At 38.6% G+C, this 22,450-nt stretch overlaps 1 protein-coding gene across 5 annotated transcripts in view; it reads left to right on the forward strand.

The window, feature by feature from the left end:
* ADAMTSL1 (ADAMTS like 1) overlaps positions 1-22,450 on the forward strand; it is a 1,088,032-nt gene that overhangs the window by 679,894 nt on the left and 385,688 nt on the right. For all 5 annotated transcript variants that reach the window (XM_008254434.5, XM_008254437.5, XM_089317536.1 and 2 more), the window contains one exon: positions 15,566-15,611. In XM_008254434.5, the coding sequence (XP_008252656.4) occupies positions 15,566-15,611 (46 nt within the window). The remainder of the gene's footprint in view (positions 1-15,565; positions 15,612-22,450) is intronic.

A 22,450-nucleotide genomic window follows, 5' to 3' on the forward strand; every position in this document is an offset into this window, starting at 1 on the left:
AAGTGGAATTTTTCTCTTAATTTCCTTTTTTTGGATAGTTGGTTTTTAGTGTATAGGAATGCAACTGATTTTTGTATGTCATTTTGTATCCTTCCATTTTATTGACATTATTTATTCTAACATCATTTTATAGATTCTTCATAGTCATGTCATTTACAAACAGAAATCATTTTACTTCTTCCTTCCATCTTCAGATGTCTTTTATTTCTTTTTTAAGTTTTATTTATTTATTTGAAAGACACAGAGAGAGACAGAGAGATATCTTTCCACTGGTTCACGTGCCCACAATGGCCAGGGTTTAGTCTGGCCAAAGCCAGGAGCCAGGAACTCCATCTGTATCTCTCATGTGGATGGCAGGAACACAAAGACTTGGACAAACAACTGTTGCTTCCCAGATGCATTAGCAGGAAGCTGGATTAGAAGCAGAGGTGGGACTCTTTCTCATGCATTCTGGCATGGGATGCAGGTATCCCAAACAGAAGCTTAACTTACTGTGCCATAATATCTGTACCTTTTTTTTTTCTCTTTCTTGCCCAATTTCCTTAACTAGGACTTTCAGTTCTATATTGAACAGAAGTGGCAAGAGTGGGCATCCTTACTTTGTTCCTGGTGGTAGAGGATAATCTGAACATAATAATAACTAGGCTTTTCACATATGGTCTTTATTATATTGAGGGAATTTCTTTGTATTCTTAGTTTGTCAAGATTTTGTATTCATGAAAGGTGTTGAATATTTTCTAATATTTTTTCTGTATCTATTAAGATGATTGTGTCTTTGTAAATTTCTCCTTCTGTTATGGAGTATTTCTTAACCCTAGCTACACTCTATAGAAAATTTTAATAAGTTTTTACACACACATACATACACAAATATCTGACACATATGTACACAAATATATGGGCCCCACCAAAGACCAGTTAGATTAAAACTTTTGAGAGACAAGCCTTGCCTTTAGAGATTTTTAAAAGTGTTCTCCAAATCATTTTAATGTGCATCCATGGTGAGAACTATTGCCTTATTGGGGAGGTTGATAGTGAAATTATGGAGTTTGTCTTCAGTTTCCTGGGAATTTAGAAGTTAAGCTAACAAAAGAAAGAAGAAATTTTCTGATAGAGACTTCACTGTATTCCAGCTGTGAGACATTGAACTAGATTTTCATTTCCCCAGGATTTGGTTTGCTCATCTGTGAAGTCAAGTGGGAGAGAAGTCATGATGATTGCCCTAGGTACTGCTGTGAGCCACAGAATCATTTTTGGGGTACTTAGTTTTCCATAGTGCAAATGTACTACATGATTTCTAAGATTTTCTTTCATTCCATTATTAATTAGGACTATAAATATGATCCTTAAAGTTTATGACTTTTTTGTGAATGACCACATTAATGTCAAATTCTCTGAAACTTAACTCCCCTCAAAGCTCTTATGCATAGAGTTGAGTTTAACTTTATACCTTCAATTTAACAGTTACTCTGCCAGTCCCCAACCCCCCACTCTTCCCATCCCTGCCCCGTCAACCCCTACTGCCATGGAAAGGAAAGTCTTCCTAATACTACTTGAATTCTGTTATTTTCTCTGTTTGGGCCTGATTGGTAAGAAAATAGAAAAGTGATATAATCTAACCCCATCTGTTTTGCTTAGTTTCAACGAGAGAGAGAGAGAGAGAGAGAGAGGGAGAGAGGGAGAGAGGGAGAGAGGGGGAGAGAGAGGGAGGGAGGGAGGGAGAGAGGGAGAGATACTGAACCAGACATTAAGAAGAAAAAGAGGGCTATCAGAGTCACATGTGTTGGAAGATGGATGTTGACCTGGAGGCAGGAAGAATAACTTGCACGCTGGGTGATGTCATATTTATACATAATATTTAGCCAAAACCTCTAACTACATATACAGTCTCAGCTAGCTGGAGAGTCGATCCTACTTTTGAGCTTTGGGGTAGGATTTACTGGTCAAGAAAAAGATTAATTTCTTGTTTTTTCTTCCTTAAACTTTGTTTTAATGGGTCTCAAAATTCTTTGACAGATTTTTGGTCAGTTTGTTTCCATAAAAAGTACTTTTTTTAAAAAAACTAATAACTAACATTACCACGTACCCAAAAGTAGTCATTTCTAATGGGAGAAAGCACTTGATGTGGGAACAGAACTCTTAACACTGAGTTCTGTTGCCCCTCAGAGAAACTTTCCCTTTCTTTGTGGATTATCCCTTTATTCCTTTTTTTGTTTTGTCAACCTATTGATTTTAAACCTTGGCCCCACTATTTTCTAGCTCTGAGTCATTGGACTGGCTTTTCATTTTTCTGAGACTCATTTGCTCATCTATGAAGCCAAGTGGGCAGTAACTTGAATAAAATATGTATTCAATAAATATTTTTATACAAATGTCCATAGTGTTCATCAACTTTAAATTGAAATACATGACCCTGAAAAAGAGCCACTTTTATCTTCTAGAGATGCACTCAAAGCGACTTTGTTGCTATCTAGGAAGAAGAGCAAAGGCAGCTCTTAATAACGTTAAGTAGTTTTGGGGCCAGCCTTGTGGCGCAGCAGGTTAACGCCCTGGCCTGAAGCGCCAGCATCCCATATGGGTGCCGGTTCTAGTCCCGGCTGCTCCACTTCCAAGCCAGCAATCTGCTATGGCCTGGGAAAGCAGTAGAAGATGACCAAAGTGCTTGGGCCCCTGTACCCATATGGGAGACCTGGAAGAAGCTCCTGGCTCCTGGCTCTTCGGATCGGCGCAGCTCCAGGCGTTGCGGCCATTTGGGGAGTGAACCAGCCGATGGAAGACCTCTCTTTCTGCCTCTCCTCTCTTGGTGTAACTCTGACTTTCGAATAAATAAATAAATCTTTTAAAAAAATAATGTAAGGGTTTTAAAGAAAATGTGACTCCCCAGTACCGCACTTTGTCTATGTGTTACGTGGAAGGATTAGAGAACTCTTGTCTCTAGCCAAAATAATTAATAAATTCCCAATTCAAGTATTGTATCTGGTAAGGTTGTCAGAGTCCTAGAGTTTCATAATATACATTTTCCTCATGGGAAAGATGAAAAGGCTAGGCTAGATGTTGCTAAGACACATTTGTTTTCCTTCTCATTTTTTGCCTCTTTTGGCTACTGAGCAATTTTAAGATCATTTTCAAACCTCATGGCATGTGTGTATGTGTTATAAAGTGAATGTCCTTCCTGATCGTGGATCTCCAGCCAAAGGCAGCAGCCCCCTGACCCCGCCCCCAGCCATCTTTCAGAGGGAGCAAATGCATTGCAGTGACAAACACAACTTAAAGCAAATATTTGAGAATAAACATGTCTGTGGAAAAGAGCCAAATGTTTCTCCACTTTGGTGGCTGTTTCATTTCATTTTAAACTTTTCATCTTTAGCTTATTATAAAAAGATGTTAATCAGGTTTCAGAGTTCAAAATCTAGAACAAATATGAAGCGAAATTATGTTTATAGCTTTCTCTCCCTCCCTTCTTTCTTTCTTTCTTCTCTTATGAAATATATGTAGGGTACTAAAATTACAAGGGTATTTTGAAAAGTTAATGGAAAATGAAATGAAAAATAAATTTATTTGGTGCAAAAAATTGGGTCTTGAAAAGTTCATGGAAAATGAGTATTACACATGGATTTCAAAATATTTTTGTGACAAACTTATCTTTGATTTCAAGCGTCCATAATCTTCTTTGAAGTACTCTCATACACCAGACTCATTGCTAGGAAAGCTAGGATTCAGGGATGGATCACATAGATTGCAGTGGAGAAAAGCTAAAGAAGCAAAAATCTATGGTTTTCTAAAAGTGAAAGGAATCCTAGGCAACTACAAGACTGTGTTGTCTTCCTTTCAAATAATGTGTAGTTATTTTTACTTATCCTCTCCTCTTGAGCCCTCCACCTATGGTGGACTATGCCTTTGTTCACCTATTACAACCCTAAATGTTGTTTAAAGCTCCCTCCAGCTATGACCTTCAGTCTCACTGGCCTATATTTATAAGGTATTTTATCGTATTGTTGTGTTGTGTTCTTTGATTGTGTTGTAGTTGTTTGTGTCTGTTCCTCATTAGACTCTCAGTGCTATAGTCAAAGGCCTTATCATACTTTACTTTGTATCTTACTGTATTGCAGATAGTAGGCATCCTGTCAATGTTGGATAAATTTACTCAATGAAGTGTAGGGTAATCTGTGTAGTAGTTTGAGTTTGAGAAACAGGAGTTGGGAGAGAGAACTGATTCTCAAATTCATCTTTTCTCCCATCAGAACTTGCAGGACATCCTGCCGAAGATGGCTCCTTTCTAAGTTATTTTTCTCTTCTCCACCTCTCCCTTATTCAAATTCTTTCTGTATTTAGTATCTATATTACACATCATTAGGTCTTAATTAGGTATTATACTGCTATGTATTCTATTCTTTAAATGTGGATTTGTACCAACTAAGTAATAACTTTGATAAGAATCAAGGGACATCATCATTTTTGTAGATTTTGCAATGATTTGCCTCAAATGGGCTTAGATTACATGTTCAGTAAGTGTGTTAAATAATGTAACCAGAAAGCATTATGTAAAATTTGTTAACTAGAAAGCAGTATTCAAGGTCTCATTTTCACTATCAGGATGCTTATTGTACATTGTCTCATTAGATTTTTTTCAGTTATATGCTCAGAGAAGTTTCTGACTTCGCTAGAAGCTGGGCATGATCATTATGGCTTACTATGTCATGGTGCTTGCTTTTTGATTACATGAACATACTCCTTGTTTTCATAAACCCAGCCTGTATTTATGAAAACTTAATGCTCTGTTGTAACATGTCTTTCTTTGAAGAACAGGCAGAGGTGTATAAAATCGTACTAGTTTGGAGGAGAAATTGGCAGTAATTTTTCTAGTTGTAATTTAGAACATACCAAACATTATTAATAACAAATAAACCAATGTGGCACTCACAGGACAATTCTAAAATTGTTATCTTCTCATGTAGATCAAACTTTAATTTGACATCCCTATAGTCCATTAACAGTTGCTCAAGAAATTTGTGAAAGTACAGAGAAACTTTCTGAATTCTCTCTGGTCAGGACAAGATCAGACATCCATAGAGGATGTTGTCTTGGAATGTTTTCCCCAAACCTACATCACTTCCATTAATGCTGAATTTACTCTGCACATGAAGTTTTGGTAACTCTTTACTCATAAGTCAGGGTCTCCAAATTGGCTCTGCATTCAGAACATTTGTAACGAGACGTTAGTATGCAGCAGAAGTGTTGAGTTTTAAAACTGAGGCCATGAAACTGTGTTATCGATCACAAACACTTTGAAGTCCAGTCCACAAATGATGGCACCTTTTCTTCATCTGGGCCTGCACTAACTCCTAGTCAGTTGAAAATTGCTTTTAAAATGCAATGTTGAAGCCAACTCGTCTTTGGCTTGCCAGACCATTGGAGCCTCAGGCAAGTTGTAGAGAACTTGTGTGACCCTGGACTGTTTCAGTTTCCAGCCAGCTCACCTGCTGATGGATGCCGCCTGGCAGCCTGCCTCCTTGTTGTGTGCTGTACTATTACAACAGAAGGCATTTTCAAAAGCTACATTTATCAGGTTGTCATAATAGTTTGGCTTGTGTATCTGTCTATTCAGAAAAAAAAAAATAGATCTCTCCCCGAGCACTAATCTGCCTGAGCTGTGTGATGTATCACAAGCGCAAGAGGCAGCGGAAACAAATGGGCATCCTGTGTGGGATTCAGGGGCCTCTCAACCAAATACTTGAGATAAAACGAGATTTTTAATGTATGTCTTTGAGATTCTAAAGCACCAGGGACCTGGGTCTCCTCTTTGTGTGTTCTGGGGATGCTTTAAAGTTGACCCAGTGTATCTATCACCTCTGCATCAGACCACAAGCTGAAAAATACTTTTGTAAAAATCATGTCTGTGGTGAGCATGTAGAGACTTTTGCTGTGGTCATCATTCCCTAAACAATATAGTAAAAACACTGCTTACGTAGAACACATAGAACATATACTGGATTGGGTGTTATCTAGAGATGATTTCAAGTACACAGGGAATCTGTGTAAGCTCTATGCAAATACAATACCATTTTACAGAAGGGACTTGAGCATCTGCTGGTGTTGGTATCCCCAGAAGCCCTGGAGCCAGTCCCTTCCCTGGATATTGAAGAATGACTGTATTTCTAGAATTTCAGTGGCTTTGCCTAATGAAGATTTACCCTATGATTTACCCTATGAAGTTCATCCATGATGAAGGTCAAAGGCACCTTTCAGTATGTCAGATGTTTTTCTTAGACAAACGTTTTCAGATTAAACATTACTTGTAACAGAGAATCTTGTCTGTGATCTTTTTTTAATTTTTTTGTGGTGGGTGGCTGTCTAGAAGCACATGAGGAGGATGTCAAAATACCCATAACTTATTAAGTATGTTATAAACCAACTCAAATCTATTAATATTAACAAAGTACTCTGTAGGAATGTATACCAGAACATTTCTGATTGCTTAAAGCTGTGATGAGGATACAATATAAGCATGGTAGCTACTGTTGAAGAGGCCACAGTGCTAAACTGACTCTTCTTGTTGGGACAACACTCCCCCCAAATAATGTTACCAATCCACAAGGCTCATTTGATTCTAGTAGGGAACACTGTAAATAATGACTTTTCAACATGGAGTAAAACATAGAGCATTGAGGAAAGACTTTTTTTAGACACAAGGATGAAATAGAGCTAAGGAAAGTATCGGAAGGTGGCGTTTGTGAAATTCAGAGATGGCAAGTCACCTACCTCCTGTTTCCCCCCACTTAGGTAAACCACAGCTGCCGCAGACTCCTGTTCCAGCCAGTACATTTTCAGCGTCCAGACTGAACTGTATGTGAGGACAGTGAGCACTGAAGAATAGCCTCACACACAGGGCCCTGAGGCTCACACAGCTTCCTCGTAAAGGCTGTGCTGATCCATATCTGGCATTGCTTCCAAAAGAGCCTCTTACAGTAACGTGTCTGTGCAAATGGAAAGAAGGCCGGCAGTACATTTGAACCTGGGCCTCCCAAGTCTTTTCAGAATTTGTTGTTCCTCCAAGAGTCTTTGTACAAAGCCCAAGATAGTGTCTTAACCGCCTCCGTGGGGTGAAGCGACCTCCTCCTGCTGTGTAGCTCTCTTAACTGCTGCCCCACTCATTTGCAGTCATGAGGAAAGCAGTGCACCAGCACTATGTGGAATCCCTGCAGTGGTGATCTGCTTCTCTTGCTGAATCTGTGGTCATTTTAGGACCTACAGTCTACATGGCCCAGCAGCCTCTGAGCCTGAATTGTTTACGTGGTTTTATGTTTCTTCTCCTGTAAAGGGATCATAGTTTCCTTTTGGATGACTCAAAGGAAAGGGATAGGTAGGCTGATAGAATAGCCTATTCTTGCAAGTCTTTGCCAAAGGATCCATATTTGAATGGCAAGTGATATTCAGAGAAATATGGTAGTGACTTGTTCTTAATAAAAATATTCTTTTGGGAAATGATATTTGGAACATTGTTTTTGGAAATAAAAAACCTGAGATTTCAGGAGCCTAATGCAGCTGCAGTTGTCCTTAAGAACACTGGAGGGGGCTGGTGTTGTGGCGTAGCGGGTAGAGCCACTGTCTGCAATGCCAGCATCCTATAAGGGCACTGGTTCGTGTCCAGGAGCTCCACTTCTGATCCAACTCCCTGCTAATGGCCTAAGAAAAGCTAATGGCCAAGGAAAACATGACCCAAGTGTTTGGGCCCCTGCTACCAACATGGGAGACCCAGAAAGGCCTCCTGGCTCTTGGCTTTGGCTGGCCCATCCCTGGCCATTACAACCATTTGAGGAGTGAACCAGTGGAAGGAAAATCTTTCTCTCTCTCTTTCTCTCTACCTCTCTGTGAATCTGACTTTCAAATAAATAAATAAATATTATAAAAAAGAACATTGGCTTTTAAATACACAGGAAGCAGACTGCCATGAAACTATCCCACTGGAAGCAGGGATACATATGTCAACAGAAAGATCTGTTTATTTAGGGAGGAGATAAGAAGAATTTTAATGTAAAAGAGAGAGAAACTGAATCTATGTCTGTCTTGTATGGGAAAAGAGAGCAATCCAGGAGCTGCTACATCCTACAAAAAGAGGTTTTAGCTTTTCCCAGCAATTCATCTTTTCTAAGATTGTTAAATTATGATCATTGAAACTAAGGTAACATCAGGATTTTAAGAAGTAGAAAAATCTGGATGGTTAGTGTGTTAATGAAAGATAAAGTATGACTCAAATCTATCCTTCTATCATTACAAGTGATTCAAAGTCTGGATACCTCACAAACAATAACATGTGTTTGAAACTATTTGCATTTTTGCGTGGAGGAATTAAGTCAAAAGCAGTAAGTGACTGACTAGGCTAAGGAACTTTCTATACAAATTCACTCTAGGATATTTTGTAATATTTATACTTTGTTCTTTCATATTTGAGCCAGTTTCCTAGTTTATAATTGGTAAAATACACAGCTCACTAAATACCCTCCTATACTGTGTAGTTTGCATTGAGAAAATGCATTTCCTTAAATCCTCTGCTATCTGGAATCTGTAATCGTCCTCAGAAGCAACTTAAACTGAGTTTTATAATGTTCTCATCTTCACCAGTGAATTTGAGAGAAAACACTCAGATGTTTCATATCAAAGAACGGAAAAATGAAGGAAGGAAGGAAAAGAGGGAGAGGGGGAGGAAGAGAGGGAGGCAAAGGGGGAGAGAGCATAAGTGAGAGTGTGGGAGAGAGAGACAGACAGAATATTTTTTACTGCTTCTCAGATGAGGCTTTTATGCCCAGATAAATGCATTCACACTTGGCAGGAAACAACTCCTTGTGGTGGAATAGTCACTTTGTTACTTATGTAAAATTTATATTCAATTTTAATAAATTTGAACTTTGTCAAAACATAAGCTGCTCCACACTGGAGTTCTTTGGCGTTGCATTTGCTGAAGAGTGTGGTTCTCTTGGAGCTGTTCCAATGTGTATTTAGGGATGCTTTATTAGATGTGGATTTTCCAGAAGGAAAAAGCAGCTGATAAACAGATATAGTAACAATAAGGTAAATTTATGCCCCAAGCTAACTCCATGCTAAAGTTCCCACATTTCAGTTGGCTGTTAGTATATTATACATATTGGGTACACCTTGTCCGTTTTCTTATTGTTTCATATGCTTTGAAGTTAACAAAACCTGGATCCTAGTTCCTGCTTCCCTCTTTTCTGTTTATGTAACTTTAAGCCTCATTGGCTTTCGTGGCCTCAGTTTTCTTGTCTATTAAAATGGAAATAATAAAATGTTGCAGAGTTGCTGCTAAAATAGTGATATGTGCACAGAACACCTCACACTGGGTTACACTCCCAGAGCATAACAGGTACTGAATAGCTTGTACAGGCCAATCATTCTATTATCTACAATTTTATAATGCCTTTCCATAATGAGTAACTTGCCACACTTGAGACTTATCATTTTTTAAAAAAAAATTATAATTAGGAGGCAGAGAGAGAAACACAGAGAGACAAAAAGCTGCCATCTGCTATTTGACTTCCCAGTTGCCCACATTGGCAAGGACTAAGCAAAGGCCTGAATCAGGAGCAGGGAACGCAATCCAGGTTTCCCATGTGGGTCACAAGAATCCAATTATTTGAGCCATCACCAGTAACTACCAGGGGCTGCATTAGCAAATAACAGGAGTTGAAGGTTAGAACAGAATTCAAACCCAGACACACTGATACCAGATTTTAAATCATTAGGCTAAACTCCCACTCCCCTAAGTATTACCACTTTATTATCTTATTTTAATCAAATCATATAATTATTAATAAATCATATAAGTATTAATAAAAAAGTATTACAATATAGTAAAGGGAATACAGTTCAGAGGCATATACCAATTATTTAACAATCAATGTTAGATGTTAGACAATTACATGATATTATTTGCAAATTAAATATTTTTCTTTGTTTTTTGTTTAGTTTTGTTTACTTTAAACAAGAAGTATTTACATTTTTTATTTGTTTTCATTTTATTTGAAGGGCAGGGAGATAGAGATAGGCAGATGGAGATCTTACACCCCAAATGCCCACATCAGCCAGAGCTGGGACAAGCTGCAACCAGGAGTCCAGAACTCCATCCCCATTTCCCATGTGCATGACAAGGAATTAAGTACTTGGGCCAACAACCACTGCTTCCCAGGGTGCACATTAGCTGGAAGCTGGATCAGAAGCAGATAGCTGAGGGTCGGCACTGTAGCGTAGCAGGTAAAGCCGCCTCCTGCAGTACTGGCATCCCACTTCCAAGCTAACTCTCTGCTATGGCCTGGGAAAACAGTAGAAGATGGCCCAAGACCTTGGGCCCCTGCACCCGCTTGAGAGACCTGGAAGAAACTCCTGGCTCCTAGTTTTGGATTGGCGCAGCTCCAGCAGTTGCGGCCAATTGGAGATTGAACCAGAAGGTGGAAGACTCTCTCTCTCTCTCTCTCTCTGCCTCTCCTTTTCTCTCCCTGTGTAACTCTGACTTTCAAATAAATAAATAAATCTTAAACAAGCAAACAAAAAGCAGCAGATAGCTGGTACTTTAATCAGACACTTGGATATGGAAATGTAGGTGCCCCGATTGGCAAGTTAAGCTACTGTACCAAATGCCCATACAATAAATAAGAACTACTCAGTATCTCTTATTGTCCAAAAATTCTTGTAAAATCTGTGTAGGTATTTGTAGTTTAAAATATCTGGGGAAATGTTCATTTAAATGATTGAGATATTTTCCTACTCTGCTTTGTTTTATTTAGTAAGTGGTATCTCTGTAAAAACCCCTTGGAAGTTTATCAGAGCTTCTGTCTATTATCAGAGTTAGTGATCATGACTTTATACACTGGCATTGCCGTATCTGCTCGATAGATGAAGAAAGGCAGACCCTGAGAGGAGAAGAGGCTTATGCAAGTAGAAAAGCAAAACCTATAATCCAGATCCTCAAAGTCCTATCCAGAGTTGTTGCCATGATTCCTTTCATGGACATAAGGTAAAATAACAAATAAATAAAAGGAAAATGAAAAACATAGAGTGTTATTAACTCAATGATTAACAGAGAACTCACTTTTTTTTAAAAGCAAAAGTCATTGTTGTATCTTTTCAGTTTTGAAATTTCAGTAGCTTCCCTTTGACCATTATGAAGTTAAAAATTAGAAGTTATTGCTCTAATCTCCTGTGATTCCCTACACAAACCCTAAATTAAAAAAAAAAAAAAACAGGACTGACTGAAAACAAACCTATAAACATAGCAATCTTTCCATGCCTCTATGCCTTTCTTGTAGTTTTTCCTCCAAATATCCTTAACCCCCTTTCAATATCTATCATATCTGACCCCTATTTTGCACTAAATTTATCAAATATCAATATAAGGCTTTCTGTGTGCTATTTACTATTTGAAAAGATTCACAAATGCTAGTTTAGTTAACCTCATATTAACCCTAGGAGGTTAGTAATAATATCCCATTTTACAGATGAAAAAATTGTAGTACAGAAATTGAAGAACTGAGGCCAAAAGTTCAGAAAGAGGAGTCTGTTTCAAAGTGGGTACTCTTAACCATTACACTGTGTTACATATGCAGCAAAAATTTCAAATTTGAAAAGTGTATCAAATTCAACAAACACTGATGTCTAAAATGGCATGCTACCAAAAGCCTCCCAGTTGTGGAATTCATTACATTATAAATCTACCATCATCTGGAGCCTCGCTCTTATATTTTCAGCCTGAGAAACTTGATAGTTTTCAGCAATAACACCAACAACAGATCCTTTTCTTGGGAGTAGACTAACGATGACTCAGCTCATGAGATTAATATTTCAAACTAGAATGCCAGGATATTAATTTATAACAAGGAATAATAGAACTGTCTATCACATGGAGCAGAGTACTCAGGTCAGCATGGCCAGCCCTCTCTGCTTCTCAACAACCTTGAAAATTCAGATCATTCTTGGCAAGTAGTTTGGTCAACGCATTATTATAACTGGGGACATTCCTTGTATGAGCTTAATGTTCATCAGCATCAACTAGGTTAGTGTGAGCCATTTATATCAAGGTAACAATGGGCTTGACAAGGGGACATGAAGAAGCTGAAATTCATTTGCCCTGTGTCTGGAACATTGCTAGGCTGTCACTGACACCTGTGTTTTCCTTTCAATTCTTTTTCAAGATTCCAGTGTCTGGCCATCCTTTCCTTTTCTGTTTTGTTTTTTTTTTCTTTTTAATTGTATAGTCATATAGTCAGTTGAATTGTAATGAAACCTGTCAGCCTGAGTCCTTTTCTAGCTCTCTAAGATGGACATTGTGTAATTGTGTTTTCAGGTAATATTTTCTTTTTGTTGATATTCTCAATGACAAAAATACAGCATTTCTTAAACTGAATTATATGATAAATTTTCTTAAGATAAAAGACTAAGTCATATTCATTTTTTCTATTCCCCAAAGAAAGTTCATTTCATAGCACCAAACAGGGCACCTGTGGATGTTTGTTGAGTAACAAAAGTGAATTAATGCATTTTGACTGTGAGCTCTGAAACCAGGTCGTCTGATTTCAAATCACAGCTCCAAAATTTAATGGTGGTATGACTTTGGCAAGTTATTTAACCTTTCTAAACATTAGCGTTCTCATCTGTGAAGTGAATGTAATGATAGTACCCTATCGCCCAGGATTTTTGAGATGGCTAAATACATTAATACATGTTACAAAGTTATAAGTGTACCTGGAATTCCATAGCTATCAGCTACTAGTATCAACATTCTCTCAGAATTTGATAGTATTTTTTAACTTATGTTTTCTAAAAGTGTAACTTGCTTTGAAAAGAGTACAGTTGCTTCATGAATTACATGTCATCATTGAATGATTTATAAAATATCCATTATTTTTGTTATAAGAATTCAGTAAAATGGAAACTCCCATGTATTGCTGGTGGGAATATGTCATAATACAACCTTTATGGAATGCAATTTGGCAATATTTATTAAAAGCTTTGCAAAAGTTCATTCCCTTTAGTCCAGTAACTCCCCTTTTAAAAATTTATCTGTTCAAAAGATGCGGTCAGACATTTGGATTAAACTTAAGCTCGTGGAAATGGTTTGTCACAATCTCATTTGTCAAACCCCTAGGTGAAAATCTCTTAAATGACAAGCAGCAGATTATACAAAATATGTCATATCATTTGATGGAATATTATGTAGCTCTCAAAATGGTGTCATTAATATTATTAGTAGTGTGAGAAATTCCAAAAATAATTTTTAAGGGGGGAATAGGATAATCTACAAAATTATATAAGTGGTATGATTTACTCTGCACTTAAAAAAAATTTATCATTCAAGCCGGCGCCGCGGCTCACTAGGCTAATCCTCCACCTGCGGTGCCAGCACACCGGGTTCTAGTCCCAGTGGGGGCGCCGGATTCTGTCCCGGTTGCCCCTCTTCCAGGACAGCTCTCTGCTGTGGCCAGGGAGTGCAGTGGAGGATGGGCCAAGTCCTTGGGCCCTGCACCCCATGGGAGACCAGGAGAAGCACCTGGCTCCTGGCTTCGGATCAGCGCAGTGCGCTGGCGGCAGTGGCCATTGCAGGGTGAACCAAAGGAAAAGGAAGACCTTTCTTTCTGTTTCTCTCTCTCTCTCACTGTCCACTCTGCCTGTCAATAGCTAATCTTCCGCCTGCGGCGCCGGCACCCCAGGTTCTAGTCCCGGTTGGGGCACCGGTTCTGTCCTGGTTGTTCCTCTTCCAGTCCAGCTCTCTGCTGTGGCCCGGGAAGGCAGTGGAGGATGGCCCAAGTGTTTGGGCCCTGCACCTGCATGGGAGACCAGGAGGAAGCACCTGGCTCTTGGCTTAGGATCGGCACAACGCTACAACCACTTTGGGGGTGAGCCAATGGAAGGAAGACCTTTCTCTCTGTCTCTCTCTCTCTCTCTCTGTCTAACTCTGCCTGTCAAAAAAAAAAATATATATATATATATCATTCAAAATAAAGGTGATTAGCTTTAGATAAAGCAACTACAGAGGACTTCTGATGTTTTTTTCTTTCTGATAATTTGCCTTCAAAAATATCTTCCATGAGTATGTTTTCTAGAACTAAAAATAGTTTCTTCAGAATTATGGCTTTTTGTTTTTTAGAAGTGTGATTTTAAGACATTGAATATTAGTTAAATTTAAGTTTTATCATATTCAAGATCTAAATTTTTTTAAGATTTATTTATTTATTTAAAAATCAGAATTACACAGAGAGAGAAGGAGAGGTAGAGAAAGAGAGAGAGGTCTTCGACCTGCTGGTTCACTCCCCAATTGGCCGCAACAGCTGCAGCTTAGCCGATCTGTAGCCAGGAGCTTCTTCAGGGTCTCCCATGCAGGTGCAGGGGCCCAAGCATTTGGGTCATCTTCTACTGCTTTACAAGGCCATAGCAGAGAGCTGGATCTTAAGTGCATCAGCTGGAACTTGACCTGGCGCCCATATGGGGTCCTGGAACTGCAGGTGGCAGCTTTACCTGCTATGCCACAGCACCGGTCCCATCAATATCTAAAGTTTTAAGTGAAGCATCACTTCAGTTGTATGTCAAAAGTAAGAAGACAGGATTCCTTTAATAAAATATTTTTTTAGAAAACCTTGCACTTATATTTATGTGGGTAAATAACAGTACAAATTTATAGGAATGTATGCTACTACACTTTGAATAATTTGTGACTTTTAAAATTTGCTTTATATGAGTGATGTTGAATACCTTTTCCTTTGATTATTGTGTAATGCTCTTACATGTTTCACTGTTGGACTGCGGTCTTTTTACTTTTTTATTTCTTGAACTCTTCGTTTAGTGGAGCCTGTAAGCCTTTGACTATAATGTAAGTCAAAAATATGTTATCTCTAAAGAATTAAATTTTAAAAGTAAGTATTTTGTGACATTTTTTAAAATACATTATTTATTTTGAAAATTTTTGAAACAAGATGAACATCTACCTTTGAACTTCATAAAGAAATCAGTTTATATATGCCAGTTCTTTGGCTGTACTTAATTTAGTATTTAGTAATAATTCCTTAAAGAATCTTTGAAGAAAAGAGAGGCTTGGGACCCGCATTGTGGCATAGCAGATGAAGCCACCACCTGCAGTGCCAGAATCCCATATGGGTGCCGGTTTGAGTCCTGGCTGCTCCACTTGTGATCAGCTCTCTACTGTGGGCTGGGAAAGCAGTGGAAGATGTCCCAAGTCCTTAGGCCCCTGCACCCATGTGGGAGACATGGAAGAGGCTCCTGGCTCCTGGCTTCGGATTGGTGCAGCTCCAGCCATTGCAGCCATCTGGGGAGTGAACCAGCAGATGGAAGACCTCTCTCTCTGTCTCTCTGCCTCTCTGCCTCTCTGCCTCTACTTCTCTCTTTGTGTAACTCTGACTTTGAAATGAATAAATAAATCTTAAAAAAAAAAAAAAAAGGAGAGGCTCTTCCACTAACAATAACAGATCATTGTTTTTAATTGGAAACATAGTTCGAATTTTCAACTTCTTGGTTATTGATGAGATCTGTTTTTCTCTTTGTAACCTAGGAGCTGTGAAGGAAGAAATATCCGCTATAGAACATGTAGTAATGTGGTAAGTACAAGACTCAGCGATTGTGATCCTATAATTTTTTTTTTTTTTAGCACTGAGTAGTGCTGAGAAGTTTTATGTATTCTGAACAGGGAATCGATCTATTTTTATTTCACTAAAAATTGTTTATTTCATGCTATACTGGTTATGCAGCATTAAAAATGGTATTTTTAATGTTATTCAAAGTAAACTTTTAAATAACTTGACCAGACTGAAGTTAACTAGACTGTTCCAAAACAAGGACTCTCTGCATTTCCTCCCTGCTTTGTCTTTTCACAGATAAGTCTCATGAGAGATAAGAGATATGATAAAAAGAGAAATAATTTGGGGTATCAGGAGATAAATATTTGTTAATTAAACTCAGATTTGACAAATTGATTTATTCGTTCAATAAATATTATTCACTGTGTGAAATGCAAATTAGTACAAAGATAAACAATATAGAGTGATTATTTTAAAACATCTTTAATACAGTAAGTGCTGTAGGAAAGGAAAATAGGTGTGCCCTTAACCATATTCTAGAGTGAAATATGACCGATACTGTAAGAAAAAAAGTAGAAAGTTCTTTGCAAGTTAAAATAAATCAAAAGGTCTTAAAGGAAAAAAATGACTTGAGATAGGTCTTGGAGGCTGTGACTAACCCATTTTGGGTGTGTGGGGATGACAATCAGTCCAAGTACAATGGACATAATAGGTAACTTTGAAGGCAGGGCTATTTAAGGTGTCTTCTAAGCAACAATTTTGATGAGATAATGCATAGCAGTATGGAAAATTAAAAATTTGAAGAAATTTTAAGGTTGTATCATAAGGATATTTGAATGTTGGGCTTCTAGGTTTTCATTTTTTTAACTTTTATTTAGTAAATATAAATTTCCAAAGTACAGCTTATGGATTACAATGGCTCCCCTCCCCCCATAACTTCCCTCCCACTCACACCCCTCCCATCTCCCGCTCCCTCTCCCAAGGTTTGCATTAGTGTAGTGAATAATGAAGTCATTAGAGGATTTGCAATGAAAATATGATTCTGTAGAATTTAACTTTAGGATGTTTATTCATGTGAAAATTACCCAGGAACAGAAAATGTCAGTAAAAAGCAATGAGAAAGTAAGCTAGGGGAAAGAGACACAAGATGGATCAACGGTAAGGTTACTCTGCAAGACTTGACAAACATTAGATATTAGAGTGATGTGATGGATGGGAAGAGAATATAGGAAAAAAAAGATACATGCATATTTAGAGCCTTTGTACTCACTGAACCTGCTGTTCAAGAAGTTCTTTCCTAAAGATTTATGTGCTTGGCATTCTTCGTATTCAAGTTTCAGTTCAAGTGTCACCTCCTCAAAGTGGCTTCATTGACCACCTTTTCTGATGTGTTTGTCTTATTACTCATCACCATCCTTCCCAACAGCCATTCATTTTTTTCTTTCTTTAAAACCAAACTTATTTTCTCTCTACCAACATTTGTCTTATTTTGATCACTTGCTTTCTGTTTCCCCACTGTTAGTCTCATTCACTCCCTATCCCCAGTACGTAAGACTGTAGACTAATGCATGGAGCATGTATATTTGTTGAGTGCAAAATTAGTATTCAGGCTTCTGGAAACATGTTAAATGCCATTATCAGAAACAATCAAGTTGGGAGAGTATTAGAGGCAGGAAAATAATAAACTCTATTAAGGAACACTATTGAGATTGACTTGGAAGGCTAGACTTGTAATTGATATATTCAACTAGGACATGAAGTTTTGATGTGGGAAAGAGGTCAGAGCTCAACCCTTAGAAACACAGAGTACGAGACACAAAGTCTGAAGACTTGGAACCACATGTCAGGTATGGAATACAGAATGGTGAGAGAAGGGAACCTTGGACTTTTGTTAAAAAGCCTTCAGATGGAAAGAAGAAATAGAATTGTGTGAGCCACAAAAGCACAAAGAATTCCTGAAAGACATTCAATAGGATAAATGTTGCTAAGAGGTAAGAGACAGAGAAAGAGAGAGACAGAAAGACAGAGAGAAAGAGAGAGGGAAGTTTCTACAATGTGTTAAAAACAAAAGCAAGAGTGGAAGGAGTAAGAAGTGTATAATGAGGGGGTGGAGTGGGTGAACATGAGTTATTTTCTTGGTCTGTTTTATGCAGCTATAATAGAAGAGCAGACTAGGTAATGTATACACCATAGAAGTTTATCATTCTTGAGGCTTAGGAGAGCAAGAGCATGGTGCAGGCCCCTGGTGAGGACTTCAATGCCGCATCGTGACATGGCAGAAGGGCAAGCAGACAGGTGCAAGATAGAAAAAACAGGCTGATTCATCCTCCTTATCAGGAACCCACTTGTGCAATGATTAACTCACTCCCATCATAAAGAAATTAATCCAGGCACAAGGGTGGGTTGTTTGCAGGTTGGCTGGTTTCTAATGAGGGACCCCTGAGAAATGAATTGAAATAAGATCGAAGTCAGTGAACTCAAGAGGCTTCCATAGCCTTGGAAAGTCATGACTAGAACCTAGGGAAATTTCTGACACCATAAACAAGAGTGTCAAATTGTTAAGTCAACAGCAGGAGTCACTGTGTACTGACTCCTCATGTGGGATCTCTGTCCTTAATGTGTTGTCCGATGTGAATTTATGCTATAACTAGTACTCAAACAGTATTTTACACTTTATGTTCTGTGTGGGTGCAAACTGATGAAATCTTTACTTAATATATACTAAATCTATCTTCTGTATATAAAGAGAATTGAAAATGAATCTTCATGTGAATGGAATGGGAGAGGGAGCGGGAGATAGGAGGGGTGCGAGTGGGAGGGAAGTTATGGGGGGAAAGCCATTGTAATCCATAAACTGTACTTTGGAAATTATATTTACTAAATAAAAGTTTTTAAAAAATTAAAAAAGAAAAAAGAAATAAAAGTAGAAACTGATAAGAGGAGGAGGTAGAAGCAAACTGAGAAAAAAAGGTGAACATAGAAAGATTTTATTTTTTAAAGATTTATCTATTTGAGAGTCAGATTTACACACACACACACACACACACACAGATCTTACATCCACTGGTTCACTCCCAAAATGGCTCATTAATTCTGGATCTTTGCACTCTCCCTACTCAGATATCATATACATTTAAGATACCATTAGTACCATCTCATCTGTATTCTGGGCTTCGGCAACCTTCAATGGTCCCTCTTCTCTCCTCCTGTTTCAGAGGTGAGCTGGATTGCTGCTAAGCTTTAAAATCTGACTCGCCATGTTCTTCCTAAGACCACACTCTCTAACCTCACTTTAATTCTCTTTGATGCCCTGCCATTATTTTACTTTGTTTTGTTGGCTTCTACCCAATTTCTCCCATGGCTATTCTGGGCACTTTCTGAAGTCCTATGTGTCTTCTTTATTTTCAGTAGATGACTTAAGACATTTATAGAAAAGCTTGTACTTGTTCATCATGAGCAGTCTCAACTTCTTCTTTTCAAATATTTCTGTGTATGGCCAGTGCTATGGCATGGCGGGTAAAGCTGCTGCCTGTGGTGCTGACATCCCATATGGGCACCTGTTTGAGTCCCAGCTGCTCCACTTCTGATCCAGCTCTCTGCTATGGCCTGGGAAAGCAGTAGAAGATGGCCCAAGTCCTTGGGCCCCTGCACCCATGTGGGAGACCCTGAAGAAGCACCTGGCTCCTGGCTTCGGATTGGTGCAGCTCTGGCCATTGTGGCCAATTGGAGATTGAACCATCGGATGGAAGACCCCTCTCTCTCTCTCTCTGCCTCTCCTCTCTCTGTGTAACTCTGACTTTCAAATAAATAAATAAAAATTAAATGTAGTTTTAAAATATTTATTTGAGTTTTTTGAAGATTTAAAATCAGAGTTAGAGAAGCAGAGACAGAGAGAAAGATCTTTTATCCACTGGTTCACTCCCCAGATGGCTCAATGGCCAGGGCTGAGCCAGGTCCCAGCCAGGAACCAGGAGATTCTTCCAGGTCTCCCACATGGGAGTAGGGGCCCCAGCACTTGGGTCATCTTCTGATGCTTTCCCTGGCCATTAAAAGGGATCTGGATCAGAAGTGGAGCAGCCAGGATGAAAACCAGTGCTGATATGGGATGTTGGCATCACAGGTGACAGCTTTACCTGCCATGCCACAGAGTTAGCCCATAGTTTTTAACTATTTTAAAAAGACACAGACTCTCTATTAGAAGTAGTATGAAAAGTTTTTTTGATGAAGATATGCTTTTGCTCATTTGCTTTTTTATTATAGTCATATCCTAAATAGCATTTTTTTAATTCAACTATGATGTTATAGAATCTCTTTAAATTATAATTCTTTCAAACTTTTAGAATAGTGGAAAGGGTTCAAACCATCCTAAGTACATGAATACCTAAAGAATCATGAGCAGATGTCTGCCTGTTCTTTCCTTAAATTTCTTCAAAAACAGCCCACAACTTCCTTGCTATTGTTATCAGCATTTTCATGGCCATAGGCAGGCTGAGACTCTGACCTAATATTACTTAAAACCCATAGCATTACACAAGCCAAATCTTTACAGCTTATAGTATCAAACTGACACTGAATTTTTTATGAGAATCTAAATTCTTCAAATAATTTGAAGAATTTTTTTCTAGATACTGGCCATGACAGAAATATTACTGCCAAAAAACAAAAACAAAAACAAAAATCTTTTATAAGAAAGGTTCTCTTCATAATCACGTTCTAGTTTTTCAAACTAATGAGTTCAAGACATTTCAGTTAAATATTCTGACTTAGATATTTAATTTGGAAAAACTGGAGAATCTCTTAGCCAAGCCTACAGGTCACTCTGTAATCCCTGGACAACTTCCTGGGGGCACTTTTGGACCATTTTGCTTTCAAAGATTTGACCTCTTTTCCTATTGTTTTGTAGATCTGTTACATATAAAATTTATTTGGGTTCTTATTCCCAAGGGCCAGCTGAGAGACAGGAAACCTTTCCCTGGTTTCCCAATTGTTCTGGCTTGCCTGAAGTATCAACACCCAGACTTTGAAAAATGTTACCAGTCACTTTGTAGGCACAATATCAATACAAGAAATTTAAAGGTCCCATAGTATTGTCATAGTTCTCATAGTCAGGGTACCCTCATAGTCCTCTTAGCTGGTCCAACAGGACTGTTTTCATTCCTATGGACATAGTTGGTCTAATCATTCCTACTTTATAATTTCCTGATTTTTTTTCCCTAGGGAAGCACCAAGGTCCTCTCTCTTCAGGAGCGAAGATTTAGTAAGGATACTTAGGGGAGAAACAGTAGATATGAACTAGCAAACCAAGTAAGCAGGTCATTTCAGTCACAGAGATTTCACCACAACTGAATGAATCCAGGAGGCCCCCACAAAGATCTCCTTTCATGTTCATTCAACTCAAACCTAAATTTGAACCGATTGAACTGAAATAGACAATATAAATTGACTATAAAAGTGTTTAGAATACTATTAAATTACTTATAAATTTTTTTCTTCACTCTCTTTTTTTTAAAGGTTTATTTATTTTTTTATTTGTGAGGCAGAGTTACAGACAGAGAGGAGAGACAGAGAGGGAGGTCTTCCATCTGCTGGTTCACTCCCCAGATGGCTGCCAAGACCGGAGCTGGGCTAATCTGAAACCAGGAGTCAGAAGCTTCTTCTGGGTTTCCCACATGGGTGCAGGGGCTCATGCCCCTGGTCCACCTTCAATTGCTTTCCTAACCATTAGCAGGGAGCTTGATCGGAAGTGGAGCAGCCTAGATACAAATCGGTGCCCAGGTCGGGGCTCAGGCCCCTTTGTTCCCTATCTTTAAGCTTTCCATGAGTTGGTATTTTGAAAATAGTGACCATCATTAGCAATATAACAGGTAAAAGTGCTTGTGGTAGCTGGTAGCACTCTTAAATTCTTTATTAATATTTGTTGCCCCACTGGAACATTTCTCTTTCAATAAGGATTTATTTAGTTGTTTGAAAGGCAGTTACAGGAGAAGAGAGACAGAGAGATATTCCATCTGCTGATTCACTCCCCATTAAATGGTAGGGGTGGGGCCAGGACAAAGCCAGGAACCAGGAGCTTTTTCTGGGTCTCCCACATCGTGGCAGGAGTCCAAGCACTTGGGCCGCCCTTCCCAGGCTTATTAACAGGGATCTGGCAGTGGAGGAGCCAAAACTCAAACCAGTGCCCATATCAGTTGCTGGCATCACAGGCAGGGGCTTAACCCACTGCTGTACAGTGCCAGCCTGGGATATTTCAATATTATTAAAACAAAACTACTTGTTGAGTCCAAGACTTATCCTCCAGTTTAGGATACATTGGAAAATAAGATCAGGACCCAGGTCTCCTGAAGCATTTGCTTTAATGGAGGAAGACAGATTACAAATGTTTATATTAGTTATTTCAAAGGGAAAATAGTGGGTGGTGGTCAGTGCTCTACAAAGAATTAACTGATTTATGGACATTTCAGATTGGATGAAAGGGGAAGTCGATTTGAGGAGTGACATTTGAATGACAAAGAGGGCCCTGCTATGTGAACATCTGAGGAAGAGCAATGCAGGTAGAAAGAACAGCTGCATCAGAAGGGCTTGGTGTGTTGCAGGAATCAGACCAGCATAGCCAGAGCCTAGTAAGCAAGAGAAAGTGTGTTGGAAGATAAGAAACAGTAAAACCAAGGGTACGCATGACCTAGATCACGAGGGACATTATAAAGTGTTTAGATCATATTTTAAGTATACAAGGTAGCTTCTGGACAATTTTTTTAAAGATTTATTTTATTTATTTGAAAGAGTTACAGAGAGAGGTAGAGACAGAGAGAGAGGTCTTCATTCGCTGGTTCACTCCCCACATGGCCGCAATGGCTGGAGCT

The sequence above is a fragment of the Oryctolagus cuniculus genome, chromosome 1, assembly GCF_051225735.1.
Source record: "Oryctolagus cuniculus isolate XC-2025 breed Fujian yellow rabbit chromosome 1, ASM5122573v1, whole genome shotgun sequence".
Classification (NCBI taxonomy): domain Eukaryota; kingdom Metazoa; phylum Chordata; class Mammalia; order Lagomorpha; family Leporidae; genus Oryctolagus; species Oryctolagus cuniculus.